The sequence below is a fragment of the Porites lutea genome, chromosome 3 (genome assembly GCF_958299795.1).
Source record: "Porites lutea chromosome 3, jaPorLute2.1, whole genome shotgun sequence".
Taxonomy (NCBI): domain Eukaryota; kingdom Metazoa; phylum Cnidaria; class Anthozoa; order Scleractinia; family Poritidae; genus Porites; species Porites lutea.
The window spans coordinates 24,469,395-24,485,479 of NC_133203.1; the positions used below are offsets into that span (position 1 = coordinate 24,469,395).

Genomic DNA, 16,085 nt, shown 5'->3' on the forward strand with positions numbered 1-16,085 from the left:
TTACAATCTAAAAATTGTAAATACAGATAACCGTTAAATAACAAAATGTATCCATCAACTAAAATCAGTCTTCAAGGACTTGAAATCCGAAAAATGGGAAATGTATTCATTCAATCAGGGGGGGCTGGCAACGGCCTTTGATCTTGCCGCTTTTCGGCTTTCCATGATCGCCCCAGTTAAGAAATCTGTCAATCATTCGAGAACTGTAGCGAGCATGCGCGAGACTCGCTGGGAACAACAACAAGAAGTTCGTCTTCGCAGCGGTTCGACAGCGAGAAGTGAATTCGCTTTTGGTCCTGCTGGTCATTGCTTTCTTTGCTTTAACCAATTTTTTCCGCGGTGATGTGGAGCTTACGTTTTCCTTTCTTCTGGTCTTGCGTTTCTCATTACATGCCGTTTAGTACGCTAAGAACGAGACCAGTGAACAGTCACTGTTCCTCGATGCCCAATCTTTTGCAGACTCGCTTCACCTCTCTAGATGCACGCTTTTGACCTGTGGTTGTATTTAGAAGACTCACAAGACTAACAGAAGGGCCAACCCTCCAATACGTATGTAGAAGAGTTTATATTTTCAAGTGAAAGGCCCAAAATTAAGTCTTCGTGATATTAAAAAAGTGCGGTGGCTGTGGTTGAGTAGAAGAGTTGTCAGAGTTGTTTACGGTTCTACTACACCTTTAAGACGACAAGAATTGATGACTGAGATTCTTAATTCTTCATTCTTGATTGTGAACTTATCCTGGCAGAGTTGCGTTGGATGATTGAGTGACATGGTCAAATCTCGTAGTTCATGTATTTCTTTATGTACTAGAAGCTAAATAAATTTTGCTAAGAGATCATTCTCTCTTGATTTTGCACATGTTGATATGCTTAAGGTCTTATCTTCGTGATTTAATTTAAACTTCACCTTTAATTTCTAACAAATGAAGCTTAGGCAAATGAAAGGGTAATTATTTTGTGTGTTTGGAATTCTCTTTTCCGGACAGCAGTTATTACACTGCCTTCAGTTAGATTCCTCATTCAGGTGTGTTTTGTTGTAAACAGAGGAAAAAATTATAAATTCCAAAAACTATACTACCCCTTGGAACAAGATTATGGTTTAAAAAAGATAGGCTGTTTTCAGAAAATAAATGTTCAAGTTTGCATGTTTTGACAAGGACCACATCTGGCTTAAAATATGCCTCAAAGGGAATTAAATATATAATGAGGAAAATGGTGACATTTCTATTTTTGCCTTTCCTTTGGCCACTGTGATCAGTTTTTGCCATACAGTTGCATGTTATTTTTTACACCTTTGGATATCAACATGCCAGGTTAGTTTGTGTCTGTATAAAAATGTAGTTAATGAAATCAAACCCTCTTAACTTAAAAAATTGCTATGTACTAGTGGATTTGAAAAACACCATAGGATACCTTGAGAAAAAAATGTAAAATGATTATTAAGATAATATTAATAATTTTAGTTAACAACAACAGATACTTGTGTTGAGGCAGGCAAAAACATTTTTCAGAGACCATAAACCTTCAATGACTTTGCTATTACAACAAGTGGTGAAAAGGTATTAAAATGTGAGATCACCTACCTGGGCTTATACTGTGAGAGAGTATGGATTGTAGGACACATTGTTCATTTCCCTACCCTTTTTAACCTAAGAGACCTTATTTTATAATCCTGATTCGTTTCATTTAGCATACAGAATTAAGTTAGCTTTGAAACTAAGAAACATGGAAAAAACTTAGGGAAAAAAATGGTGGCACCAAAAATGTAACTATAGACTGCTCTTCATCAACCTTCACAACCCAAAGAGACACTCTGTTCAAAACTCTAAAGGGTGAAATGGTCACCAATCTTAATCAGGAGCACATTAGTACCCATCTAGGCCAAATATGCCGAGAGTGATGCCAAGAGTAGTTTCATAGAAAGAACTGCTAAGGGGATTGGGCTCAAGGACAATAACTCCTTTTGATGGTTGATAAAAAATAAATTTTAATTTACCTTGTTTAATTTAGTTGTAAATCAGATTCATAACTTACACAAACAATTATTGAAGTTGTACATTTTCCAAGCTAATTCTGATTCTCTTTATAAAATTTGCAAAACATTCAATTTCCTTTTTTCTGTTTCTTGTACTTCAGTCCTTAGAGGGATTTTCTCAACGCACACCTCTCTCTGATGTACTCACTCTTATTAGCAACTGAATTAGCCTCTTGCCCTTGCACTAAACCATTATCATCATTTCAAGTATAATTCAGAACTATAGTGTCATTTTTGTACAAAAAAATTCAAGGAAATACTTGAAACCGAAGTCACTGTCTAATATAAAACTATTAAATACAGTATTGCTGTTGGAAATTTAATAATTATCCCTCCAATGATGTTCCATGCAGTGAAGGTTTGAAGGTTTAGTAAACCTCTCCCAGCCTTCTGATATGAAAAATGGATTAAACTGACAGACCCAGTACATGTGAAGCAAAGTGACTGGAACATTTACCCCTGCTTTTATTAAATTGGCCCTGTATTCTGTATTTACGCCTATAAATATTTGTTGCGGTTTTCGGTTATCCATGGTACAAACAAACTTATACGAACAGCGAAGTAGAAAATTGGTTTAATGAACATTCACATATGACTATTGCAAAACTCATACTAATATAGTGTGCTCGTAGCATTTGTTTAGGATAAGGAAGAGAGTCTTAATACCTCTGTAAGTGGAAAAACATAAGAGATGGAGAAGGCTGGTCGCTCGAAAATTCACGAAGCTTATAAATAACTGAACTTGCCGAGATGCCTAATCACGATAAGTGAAGTCACCCATGAGCTGTTCAAACATCACGCCTCCTGATGTCCAAAAATTCCATTAAAGAAGTTCATGAAAACCTTTTCTTGATGTTTGGGCGTGGGAAAACCTAAAACCGAGCAAAAACTCATCGTCCTTCCACAGGTCTGCATTCTTCGCCATATTTGTTTTGAAGGAAAATTTGTACTCAGTCTCACTCGGCCAAATTTCTTAACTGGGGCGATCATGTAAACTCGGTTCCAGACCTCGCTGCCAGCCCCCCCTGCATTCAATAATAAGTAGCGAAGGAGAAAAGCGTGGTTTCAATTTAATAAACATGAGAAAAAAATATTTGCAGCAAAACTGAAGCCAAACAAAACAAGTTGGACGACATTGCACATGAGCAGACCGTTACTTGTAGGCAGTTATTTGCTAGCCACGTGGTAGGCTTTTGGCCAGTAAAAAGGAAGAATGATAATTTTGTGAAAGGTTTGAAACCAGGAGTCATTTCAAAAGTAGGTTGAGTTTGATCGCCCGGGTGAACGTAGTCCTCAATAGGACTGTTGTTGTTGACAGTGACTGACGTTTCGACAACCTGTGCGGTAGTCATCTTCAGAGTCAAAGTCAGTTGTATCACGTCAGTTGATGGTATTATACTCTGGTTATTGATTTGATTGGTCAATTACGTCTTGATGTTATTGGTCGTCTGTCAGTTAAGCCGTGATGTTATTGGCTATGAAGACTCGTAATCAGTAATTGGTGCGTTTCGATCCGTCTATTGTCACAGTTAAACAATATTGTTAGTTAAATTGTCATTCTCTCGTAGTTAGTTTTGCTTGATCTCATCAATAAATCGTTTGTACGGCGCTGGTAACTATTCGCTACGATTCAGTGGCGTTTGTTCTAAGTTAGTAAACCAACTTTCTAAAGTAAGACGTTGATAGTAGTAAGTAGAATACGTTATACATGTCGAGGAGTCCCAGTCAATTTGATGTTTGGTCTTTAAATGGTGCTCAGCAATGTGATTGTTAACGTCACCATTCTTCGTAGCTCGTTTGTGTTCGGTCAGTCGCCTGCTTAGGTTTCTGCCGGTTTCACCAATGTAAGAAGCCTGGCAGTCGCAGTTTTTGATCTTGTATACTGCTCCCTGTCTGTCCTCCGGTTTGTCTTTGTCCTTAACATTAGTAGCAACACGTATATTGTAAGGTTGTAATATACGTGCAATAGTTTCAGAGGTGCCTCTGATGTACGGTATAGTCGCTGTCGTAACAGGGCCAGAGTTGGTCTGAGTGTTGGAATCAGTGTTACTGTGAGTGTTCCGTCTAACAAAATCCGTGTTGTAATTGTTCTTACTAAAAACGTTGTTAAGATAATCAGTCTCGTCTTGTAGGCTGTCAGGTGAGTCACAAACTAGTTGTGCTCGTCTCGTCAGAGTCCGGATAGTAGTAGCCTTGTGAGAGGTCGGGTTGTACGAAGACTGGTCTAATAATCGGTCGGTATGTGTCGGTTTTCTGTAAATAGTCGTTTTTAGTTTGTTGTTGTCGCGAGTGACCAAGCAGTCTAGAAAAGGTATCTTACCATTTTCTTCAATCTCCTTAGTGAACTGTATGTCCGCGTTCTGTCTGTTAAGGTTTTCGTGAAAATCGTCTATTCCGTCTTTGTTGCTTGCTGAGTTTGAGACTCGTTTACAGTGTATGTATGGTTTGTTACTGTACAGCAAGTCGTGGTGGTAAGATGTTAATACCATGTCTGGCGTTCAGTTTGACTCTGGTCGATGGAATAGTTTGTTCTCTTAACGACAGCAGGTAGCTGATGGAGATGTCGTTTTGTGGCCAACAATACTCTTTAGTGCATGAGTGTAAATAAGTTTGTCCTTTCTCATTCATTTTCATTACAGAATATTCCATCCTCCTTTGGCATCGGCAGCGCCGACGTTTCCCTCCACAAAGGAGACCACTAACTATGCAAGATTATGTCGCCTTCTAGTGGGTGTTGGTTCTCAGGTCCTTAGAGAGAGATTTGACAAAATTCATCCCCCAGGAGGCCTAGACAAAGTGTTGGCAACACCACCAGCATTTCCTAAACTGCAATCACTTCAAAAGAAGAAAGTTTTGAATCCTTTACAATGGGATAACCTATATCCTGTCATCAAATCTTCGGTTTCGTCCAAGAACTTTGACATTACCCTGCTGATGGTGCTTCTGAGGAATATTTGTCGCCTGACTCCTCCAGTCACTGGATGGGATAATCTTCCATTGCCTACAGATTTGTCTTGTGAGGCTGACATCGCTCGCATCAAATACTACAGAAATACAGTATATGCTCACGTCACTCAAGCGTCGGTTGACGATGCGACATTTGATTATCACTGGATACACATCCGTGATACGTTGGTAAGACTGGGAGGGGTGGATTATGAAGCAGCTATCGATGATCTTAAGTATGACTCCTTGGAACCTGATATGGAAGAACACTACACAGGGCTTCTGAAGCAGTGGAAGATGGACGAAGACAGCTTAAAGGATAAGCTGGATGATGTTGACGCTAAAGTAGATGAACTTAAAGAATCAGTAAATGAAATTAAGAATAAATTGTGGCCGACTTCTGGTAAGTAGAATGAGAGAAAAAGTCGTTCAATGTGCCTGCCGGTGAACTTTGCAGGTTTGAGGGGATTAATGATATAAAAATGCAAGGTGGATTTTTTCCTGAGGATAAAGGCCGACCAATACGTGCAACTGTGAGTTTGTTTATTCCTCTCAGGCTACCAAAGAAGATAACAGGCAAAGTTTCATTTCAGTAAATCCTAAGTGTGGCGATATCTACGATCAATTTTTATATTGTGAAATGCAATGTTATCACATTCACCCATATTTTTGCTTTTATAAGCTGTTTAGTACCCCTTTAGAAATTTCGTAATATCCTCAGTTATTACGCGCGTGAAAAGTAACCAGTGGGTATCATGGTTAAGGCCTACCTTCATTTTAATGTTTGTTAAGATACCTCTGTCTTGTTTGTCGTATCAAATACAGCTCGTGCAACCTACCACATGATTCACCTTATGGTCGGGTGGTATACCGTAAAAAAAAAATCCTTCAATCGGACACCATTGGGACCAGAAAAAGTAGCCACTTAGGAAGAGTAAAAATGGAATGTTTCTGTATGGAGGGGACCATGACTAAATGTCCACGAGGGGAAGGGGTAGATGCTTATTCTAAAGAACCACTTCCCCGATCTTTTTCCTTTAAAATAAATTTTTTTTCGATAATTTGAGGGTTTTCTTGACTTTCTTGTTTTTTCTTTACAAAAAGAAATGGACAAAATCAAACTGAGAAGTGAGCTACCAGAAAAGGAACCCAATATTCATGGCCGCGGGGAGGAAATTGATAACATTGTTAAAGCCCTCGTGGGGAAAAGCTGCAGAACCCTGGCGGGCTTCCTTGTCACTGGAACGGCCGGAGTAGGAAAGTCAACGGTTGCCATTCAAGCTGGGTACCGGCTGAAAGACGAATTTGAAGCCATTGTTAGGTATTGTTCTTTGCGAGGTGCATATAAAAGGGGCAGAGAGGATGACAGCGTGGTGAGAGAAATCCTGAATGTGTGTGTTCCAGGCAATTATCAAGGTACTGAGTATCCAAAACACATTTTACTCAACTGGTGTAGACAGCTTGACAATGAGATGATACTTATCATTGATAACGTGGAAGATGTTGTAGAGGGTCATGATAAAGACTGGTTTTTAAACTTGTTGAGTGATATGAGGATGCGTTCGGATTGTAAAATGAAGTTTCTGATAACCTCCAGTTTAGACGTTGAAACTGTCGGAACGGCTTCAAACATTCTTCTTACTAAACTAGACCTTGGTCCTTTGGATGTTGCGGAAGGCATAGAAATTCTAAAGGACAGTGCTAATTTGACGTCTAACACTGACACGGAAACTAAAGCCAAATTGCGACAGATAGCTGAAATTTGTGAGAACATTCCACTTGCGCTTCGGCTAGCTGGTCCTCTCCTTGCAATGGAATCTGAATACACTTTTGATGGACTTAAACAAAAGCTTGAGCAGAACCCGGCCAGAACTCTTGGTGTAAAACCCATAATGGAAATAGCTTTCGAAAAACTAGATGAGTCTTTACAACATGCGCTAGTTTATTTGTCAGTGTTTCCTCAGTCTTTCAAGAGAGATGCAGCGGAAGCAATACTTGGTGATGACTGTGCAGAAGCTTTGACAAATTTAAAGAAAAGGTGTTTGATCCAGAAACAAGACGACCGATACCTCATTCACTTGTTGATAAGAGGTTATGCTAAGCAGATCGGACAAAGAGACGAATTTCGCCAAATTCTTGTCGATGGCAAGCAGGGTTACCTCAAGCACTTTTTAACACTGATTTTGAGAAATTCCCAGATATATTGGGGGAAGGACACATGTAAGAAATCTTTTCAGCTGTTCAATGAGGAAAGGATTAACATTGAGTACATTCTTCAAGAAGTAGCCGGCGGTCCAGAGAAAGTCCAAAATTGCAAGGAACTTGAAGATGTAGTGCACGCTTGTGGCCAGGTAGCACCATACATTGAAGACTGCGTGCCTTTTAAGCTTTATGGTGACTTTCTTAATGGCCTTCTTCAGTTTTCTCGAATTCAAAGAAATAAAACCAAACAAGTAGAGATTTTGTTTCTCCTCTATGATGAATCGAGGAGACAAGGCGGGGACATGGAGAAATCAAAAAACCTCATTGTTCAAGCTGTCAAACTGCACGACGACAATCTGCACCTTTTTGAACAAAACAGATTGTCTAAAGCGCTTTTCTTGACACTATTTGGAAGATATCTGTCACAGGACAATAACAGAAGAGACGAAGCAGAAAGTCGTCTACAACAGGCACTCGCGATTGTTGAAAAGGAAGGTGATGAACATGCCTCTATATTTGATATAGGCAGAGTTTTCAGTCAGATGGGACACATTGCAAGGCTTGGCAGATACAAGAAAGGCAAAAGTCAAAAGGAAGCAATCGAGAGAAGAAAGAAGGAGGCTCTCACTTACTTTCAAGAAGCCCTGCGCTTTCGTCAGACCTATTATGGTGAACATGTTGTGACTGCGCTTGCGTACAAAGACCTGGCGGGTCACTATTTGGCTATGGAAGATTTTCGCAAAGCAAAAGAAAACTACGAAGCAGCTGTTCGAATTTTTGATGGTATGGGAATGATGAAACAGAAAGAGGCGATTCCGACCTATAAAAACATTGGAAGATGTTATGAGAAGAGTGGTAAGATTGACCAAGCTCGAAGAATATTAGAGATGGGAAGAGAAATTGCTGATACCACCGTAGAAGGAAATCACAAATGGAAAGTTGAGATCAATACCAATTTGGCATTACTTTTGTATAGAAATTATCCAAATGAAGAACGTAAAGCGAAGGAACTTGCCAAAAATGTGTTTAGCATGGCTAAAAAACTTAAAATGAAGAACTGGTTCAACAGAGAAGAACTTAAGACGTTTTACCAAAAGGGATAGAAACGTTGTGGGCGCTTTTAACTTTATGATGTAAAAAACTTGCGTTTTGCTCAGTTAAAAATCCCAATCAAAATGAGATTCTTTCTTGTCTCGACGAATAAACGTAGCTCTGGAGACTTCTGACTGTAACCGGAGTGATCGCATACCGTCAATCAATCATTATATCTCCATGTAAATAAGTATTATTACCAGCTCGACTTCTCGACTGTTAGACGACTAGACTAGTGCTCCTTTAGGAGAAGACAATTATACCTTAAAATTCAAAGAATTAGCTCCAGTCACTTCCTGGTCCAGAATCTGGGGAAACGCTTGATTTTTAGCTGCATGGTGGCTATTCTTATTTACTATAAACGCCATTTAAATATATATACCTTGTGAACATGACATCTTCATAAGTGACAATATTTTCACACAAAAAGAGACCATCACTATTATGGTTACATCATAAATCGCGCCTTCCGCAGCAAAATAAATTTTAAAAAGCGTAATGATTTATTATATTATTGGTGTTTGTGTAATAAATGGAACATTACATGGCCACTTCCCTCTATTGGCCAGTGAAGCCCTTATGATAAGAAACCAGTAGTGTGTATCGCTCACGCTAAGAGAGGATTGCAACGCATCGTGTAAATGAACTAAAGCAGTTACAAAATTTAGTTATTTTTCGAAAATGTCTGAAAATCTCTGCATGAAAACGTTTTAACCAATAAACTGTGTATGATCTATAAAAGTACAGTGATTATCAGCGCTGTCTGTGATCAAATTGGCGTTAGTCATTGATGCTTACCAGGATAAGTAGTATAGGGGGCGCACCGGTTAGACCCCTTTATCACGCAGGAAAGTTCAGGCATGCTTGAACAGTGAGTTTACGCAACAGGACAGCAGGAGGAAGAAGACGGCAAAACACTCGTGACAAACTTGTCAGGGTTATTACTTACGTGTTTTGTCGTGATCTTCGCTTAACATTAAGGTTTTCTGATCTTTAACAAAAAGATCTGTTTAAAGGAAAGTGACTTTTGAGGAAAAGTTGTTTCAAACAACATTATTGTGACGCTTGTCACACAAGGTTTGCCGTCTTCTTTCCTCTTCCATCCTGTTGCGTAAGTTCAGTCGTAGGCCTTCTCTTCATTTTTGGCCTACCTTTGGCTAGTTTGGCCTGATTTGGGCCTTATTAGCCTTGTTTAGGCCTTTCTTACCTTCTAGATCACCTGTCAATTTTATGTTTGCGAGAAAATAGTAGAAATGTGATACTAAAGGTGGTGGCGGCGGTAAAGGAAAAACAATAAAAATGTGATAGTGGTGGTGATAAAGTAATTTGACTTAAACCGTGAAACAGATTAACAAATAGTGAAAAATAGCAAGAGGTAAACAAAAGAGGTCAATGGCATTAGTGCATAAGAGTGCGTAGTATTCTGCTACCTATTTCACGGGTCAAGTAAAATTTATCTAGAAGTGGCGAGGGAGGGAGAAAACGATCACGTGATTTTAAGTGCAAGGCGGCTCTGCGCTTATTCCTTCGAGAACATGAATCGAACAATGAATACCAGCCAATCAAAAAGTAAGATATTCATCGACCTAGGTTAGAGTAGCCTGCGTAGCAAGCGTTTCCTCGCGAGATTCGTCTAGAAAGCCTGGACAAGAGCAAAAAAAAACATGAATGACGGGGGAGGGGGAGGGGAACGAAGGAACCGCGGGCAAGCGTTTCCTCTTCTCCCCTCCCCCTCCCCCTTCAACCTTTTTTTGCTTCCGCTCTAACTTTCGCGCAATAACTCAATTGGAAACGCTTGCTACGCAGGCTAAGGTTAGAGTTAGGGTTATGGGAGATGTGCAAATGTCGAATCGCCTAGAATCGCAAATCGGCCGGTGTGTAATCCGGAATCCGGGAAGATTTTGCTCGTGGAATCGAAAATCCTGAGCTTTGGATTTTTTTCCCGGTTTTTAAATTTTTTTTTGGTGGGTGGGTGAGGGAAGGGGGGGGGAAGGATTTTCGGGACCAAGACAAAGACGCTATCTTAACATCACGCTTTGTCAACGCATTCAAGTCATTTTGCACAACCGGTATTAGTACGGGGTCTACAATTCAAAGTCCACAGTCCAATGGTTTGTCTTTACGGTCTTTGCAACCAATACAGGACATGCAGCGGTCTCCCAAATAAACGTAGTGGAACATGGCGGATTGTGTTGGTCGCTGACTGATCTTCTCGTAAGGTAAGAGAGCTTTTCGTCTTCTGGGTTCTATACGCCTTTTCAACATTGGGGGATGATCGGCAGCTAGTCGAGTGACCCGCAAATTTCTACTTTATTAAGCTTACTAGCAAATTTTTCATGTTTCAGGCTAGTTTTTATCACACTCTGCCCAAAATTTTGTCGGCTTTGATCCTTGTTTTACTCGCGAGTGTTGGGATGAGTCTACGATTTTGTTTCTAACCTTTGGCTTATAATGTTTTAACTACATTCATGCCAGTGGATTACCAGGAGTCTCGCGGAATTCAATTCTCCCGTGCGGGTCACTATTAAACTCACACTCCAGGATAAAATTGACTTTTGAGCTTTTCTGTGGTTTATTTTTTAACTAGAAATACGTATCTCACAATAACCCTCGCGAAACTCGGTTTGGTAACGGCACTCAAGTTAAGCCCTGCCGGTCGGGGTTAAGAACTGGATGGGTGACCAACCGCGAATATCGTCTTAAAGGTCCATACGTTGTTCTTTCTTTTCTTCTTCTTCTTTTTTGCGTATTATGTGGTGTTATTGTTAACAGTGTATTGAAAAGCAGATTTAGCATTATTTCGCCGCCCGCATTTAGAAAAAGACAAAAACAAAGAACAAATCTGGCCCAGCGCAGTTCGCCGGAAAATAATTATAGTTCGGGCCGTAATACAGAGCTGAAACTTTGCAGACTTTGATCTACATATATCCGCGGCGGGGATGGGTTTTCGACAGTGAACGATCATAATGCCTCTGATTCCAATCTCCTGTTCCTCTGTCTCTTGTTGTCGGCGTTGCCTTCGCTGCGCTAAGCGATTTTCCTTGTGCTCCACGGTTTCTTGTTTACATCTTTTCCTTCGTTGTTCACGCTGAATTGGAAGTCAGCGTTCTCGCTCCAGAGGACTTTCGGTAGAAAATCTTCCTGGGCGAGGATTTGGAGTCACTTGTTGTGCTTGTGTGTCATTTGCATGGGAAATTGTTCGTGATTCACCGATGGTAAACCTTGATTCACAGACGATGAATAATGCGCCTTGGTCATCAGCGGCGAATTCTATGTTGCCTGGAAACGCAAAATGCTCCATGACGTCATTGGCGAATACCAAGCATATATTCAGAGAAAGAAAGATTTATTTATTTATTTATGAAGCCTCGAATTTCACAGCTGGCTAAGACCACGCGTGGTTAGCTTCGCGCGCGACAAGATTATAAATTTGCTACGCTCGGAAAAATTTAGACCATTTAATTACAAATTCAAAAATTCCTACTGCTGTACGATTTCAGTGAAAGTTTTACACGTTCTTCATCACAAGACTGGGATGTTATTATTTGGGGACTAGCTCGATTTGTGTTTATCTGCGGGGGAGGGGTACTGCAAAAGAGACAGTCTCCAGATTTTAAATCTTCAGGGGTTTGTATCTCTGGAAAAACTTGAGTTTCTGATTTCAATGTCCATATTCCTTATAATCTTGGTAGGATACTTTAGGGACATTTGGTTGTGCGTGTGCAGCCATGTCCCTAGAATCTCCAACCCCATTTCAGACAAATTTTTTTTTGCCCTATTTCAACCCAAAACTTCTCTTCACTGCAGAGGCACTCGATCAACTGGTATTCCAAAACTGAAATAACATTTTGGGAAAAAAAGAAAAAAGAAAAAAGTGAGCATGTCTTCTTTTTCCCTCACCCCAGCACTCAGCAAGGGTAATCCTAATGCCAGGGTAATCCTCTCTGCCTTCTAAACACGTCCAATAAAAATAACTAAGAACAAATGTGTTAGTGCTAGTCAGAGTAACCCTCTTAATAGGGCCTGTTTACCAGGAGAGAGGGTTACCTTTGTGCTAGGGTTACCCTAGCAAGCAGGTTGAAGTTAGCTCTGGTTTACAAGTAAATTTCACAGGTAGGGTTACCCTATCACCCGGGGTCAACTTTGCCAGCTTTGCTGACGTGTTCCGTCATGTGTGACATTCTTTGTAACAATCCAAGATTTAAAAAAAATCTTGAAGTTCTCTATAGAAAACAAGTAAAATTCCCGAAAAAAGGGAAAATATTATCATTATAGACAGTAAATAACTTTTTATTTTTCATATGTTTATAATAATAAGCTCAGAAATTGGATAACACCGTTCAAATTTGCATGTTTACTGGTCATGTCTGATGCCACAAAGTTGACCTCGGTAGGCAAGTTATCCCTAGCAGAGTGTTTACAAGGCAGGTACGGTACTACCTAAGGCTACGGTAAGGCTACCTGCCTTGTAAACACGTTGTGTGAAAAAAGAAGAAATATGCAAGTGCTAGGGTAACCCTCGGCCTCTTGTTAGGGTAACCCTAGCACCAGGGTTACCCTCCCTCCTTGTAAACAGGGCCTTAGACAAGAAAAGAATTTTATTTATACCATACGCAGAAAAAAAGACATTTAAAAAATCCAAGCCACCTATAAAATAACTAAAAAGGTAATCCAGGTGGGAGGCATTGTAGATTAATTAAAAACATTAAAAAGGTTGTTTCATGGAGGCACAAGTAGAAAACAATGTGAAAACCAAACAAACAAATAAACAAAGAAAAGAAAAAAAAAAATGCACATGCACAGACTTGAATAACTGCTAGTATAAACCTAGTACTAAAGTTACCCTCCCTCCTTGGAAACAGGCCCTTGAGCTTGTCAATGATAATGTTAGCCTGACTTAAAATTTGTGTGAAGGTTATGCTCTCATCATTAATCTGTTCCATGGCCAACACCAAAAACTTTTTTTTTCTTAATAGTTTACTTTATACAAGTGATAGAAGTTGTAGCCATTTTTTGTTCAGAAATGAAAAGGTTTTTTTTTATTCCCAAGCAAAATATGATACTGGTATAAACTGGTAATTTATTAATATGTGCATGGGCTAGTCAACTGGTATTACCCAGTACTTCTGATTGGTGAGGCCAGCTTTGGTGCATGATTTTTAACAAATCACCGTGGTAAGCATGTAGTTAAGGGCCAAGGTGTGCAAATATTAATTAGTGCAATTTAAGGGTTAATCTCTGTGACAACTCATAATGGTCTGTTTGGATTTGACCCAGGATTAGTACTATCTTAAGTCACTGTTAAGTGACATGGGAATGGGCTAAGATTAAATCAGTAATTGATCAACACAAATAATCAGATTGTTCAGTGATAACTGACTGAACAGTTTGCAGAATCAATTTTTATGCCGCGTAAGGGGTTTTGAACAATCAGGGATGGATTATAATTGATGAGAATCATACAATTTTCTGCATTGTTTCACTATAAAATTAACTAAACTAAAAATCATTTTCCCTCTGATATTTTTGTTAGGACCTGAGAAAATAAATCTTCAAGAAGCAGGTTTTCTGTCATGGAAGGTGGAACTGTGAGGGTGTTTGTGTATGGCACGTTGAAAAAAGGATTTGCAAATCACTATCTAATGCAGGATGGCTTGCATGGAGTTGCTAGGTTTCTAACAAAAGGTCAGACAAAGAAAGCTTATCCACTGGTTGTTGGAACAGATGCAGGTATTCCATTTCTGCTACCCTTGGAAGGCAAAGGAAAGGTACCACTATAAAAATTGAATTATTTTTATTACACTACTACATGAGAAATTTCTGCAATTTGATTGGCTTAGAACAGTGGTATTTCAGCTTAAATCAAAATACCTTGCATGTGAAAATTACAAAGCCTTTGCAGTATGTATAGGTAATAGCATGATTAGTAGTGGTATTTGGCATAAATTGTTGTACGTAATTTCACGAGCAATAAGGCGAGTGAAATTTGAGAGAAATTCAAAATATCATAAGTGGTATTTATGCCAAATATCACGTACAAATCATGCTATTATTAATTTTGTTTATACTACTACCTGCAAGAGCTTTGTAATTTTCACATGCAGGTATTTCAAATTAAGCTGAAATACCACTACTCTAAGCCAGTCAAATTGCAGCAATTTCTCATGTAGAGGTATAAAAACAAATAATAGCATGATTTGTACGTGATATTAGGCATAAATACCACCCGAGATATTTCAAAATTGCCTCAAATTTCACACACCTAACAACTCATGAAATTACGTATAACAATTTCAAAATATCACTCAAGGTATTTATGCCAAATATCACTACAAATCATGCTAGCTATTACCTGTACTAATTATGAATATATTACCTGTAATTCTAGTAAAACCACGTTTTATGTCCTTTTGTCACCCCATCTGAGTTGTTTAAAGATATCTACTGAAAATTTGTTTGTCAACTTAGGCGATGTGGAAAGAAGAAAATTTTTTTGTTTCATTATTAGCCTGGAACCAACCTCCTTAGTGGACAAAAGGGCAAATAATCGGAGCAGAGGATTAAGGAAGGAAAGGAGCCGTTTCCCCATCCACAGTCCCTCATTGATTTGTTTGGGATATCCAAAACACTGACGTAAATTATCACTGGTGATTTGGGTATGAAGAATTACCCATAACACAGGGATACCAAGATCACTGTGACAGCACCCTGGTATTTGCCTCTTTTCCCTTCTAAGGAGCCTGGTCCCGGGCTGTGCTTCACCCTGAAAATCGTTTATTAGACAAAAGTACCTTTTTTCCTTGGTACATTCTAAGTATGCAGACATGTTACTGGTGCTAATTTTATAGATGACATAACCAAGGCTAGCTCTAAGAAAAATTAAAGGGAGCCCAGTGCTCTGAACTTGTGAAATCCAGTGTGCCCAGCATATGATTTCTATGAAAAAGCAAACATTTTCTAGTCACCCGAGAACAAAAGAGGGTGCCACGAGCCACCGGGCTCTTCTAGAACACAGCCTTGATAACATCAAGTCAATGCCCAGGAATCTATTAAACAGAGCAAAATTTCCGCTATGTATTAAAAAGCATGCTGCCCCGATATGTGCTTGGCAGCAAATAAATGTGCAAATATATTAATTAGCTGATGTGTTTTCTTTTAAACAGCAAGTTCATGGTGAAATCTATGAAGTGGATCACAATGTTCTCAGTGTGCTGGACGAATTAGAAGGACATCCAAAATGGTACAAGCGTACATTGTGTGAAATAATAGCAACTGAAAAAGTATCTGGAATTGATGCAGGAGATGTTGTTCAGTGCTCTGCGTACTTTTTAACCAACTTTGCACAAACATTTCTTTCCCAAGAGTTTCGTAGTGAGTATACAGTGCAAGAACATAACCTTACATATACTGAAAATAGCAACAGAAACAAGTATTGTGATGTTAAATCACAGTCTCAAGAAAACTAGCAATAAATGTTTTTAAATGAATATTCAGTTGAACCTGCTTTGATCTGTTGTTTATTTGAAGTTTGTAATGTTAACATATACAAAGATAAAAGGTTTTTAACAGTTTTACTGAAAATACTAGTTAATAATAGTTAAATGCTAGTTTCAGGGGTGTGTGGAATAAAGTCCACAGCGACTCCTGGTCCAATTGAGGGTCGATTATTATTCTTTCCTTGATTTACAAGCATATAGAACTAAAATTGGAAGGAAGCATTATGCACTTTATCAGAAGTCACTTTGGGATTTATTCCTGACCAGGTAACCTTTCACTTTTTACTGGAGAGATTACATTAGTGAAATATGAAATG

At 39.1% G+C, this 16,085-nt stretch overlaps 2 protein-coding genes across 2 annotated transcripts; both read left to right on the forward strand.

The window, feature by feature from the left end:
• Positions 1-4,508: 4,508 nt before the first annotated feature.
• On the forward strand, positions 4,509-9,307 carry LOC140932018 (uncharacterized). The gene is made up of 3 exons (XM_073381683.1): positions 4,509-4,579; positions 4,672-5,381; positions 6,083-9,307. Exons 1-3 carry the CDS (start codon positions 4,509-4,511, stop codon positions 8,281-8,283), a joined length of 2,982 nt encoding a protein of 993 aa, XP_073237784.1. The 3' UTR covers positions 8,284-9,307.
• Positions 9,308-10,423: 1,116 nt separating this feature from the next.
• On the forward strand, positions 10,424-15,759 carry LOC140930749 (gamma-glutamylaminecyclotransferase-like). Its single transcript, XM_073380457.1, has 3 exons — positions 10,424-10,491; positions 13,806-14,040; positions 15,436-15,759. The coding sequence occupies exons 2-3, from the start codon at positions 13,846-13,848 to the stop codon at positions 15,736-15,738; spliced, it is 498 nt and encodes a 165-aa protein (XP_073236558.1). The 5' UTR covers positions 10,424-10,491; positions 13,806-13,845; the 3' UTR covers positions 15,739-15,759.
• The last annotated feature ends 326 nt before the right edge of the window (positions 15,760-16,085 follow it).

Coding starts and splice junctions, on each gene's coding strand:
- LOC140932018 (XM_073381683.1), top strand. CDS start 4,509: ATGTTAATACCATGTCTGGCGTTCAGTTTGACTCTGGTCGATGGAATA. Junction 4,580..4,671: donor TGTTCTCTTAACGACAGCAG/GTAGCTGATGGA, acceptor TTTTCATTACAG/AATATTCCATCCTCCTTTGG. Junction 5,382..6,082: donor TAAATTGTGGCCGACTTCTG/GTAAGTAGAATG, acceptor CTTTACAAAAAG/AAATGGACAAAATCAAACTG.
- LOC140930749 (XM_073380457.1), top strand. CDS start 13,846: ATGGAAGGTGGAACTGTGAGGGTGTTTGTGTATGGCACGTTGAAAAAA. Junction 14,041..15,435: donor CCTTGGAAGGCAAAGGAAAG/GTACCACTATAA, acceptor TCTTTTAAACAG/CAAGTTCATGGTGAAATCTA.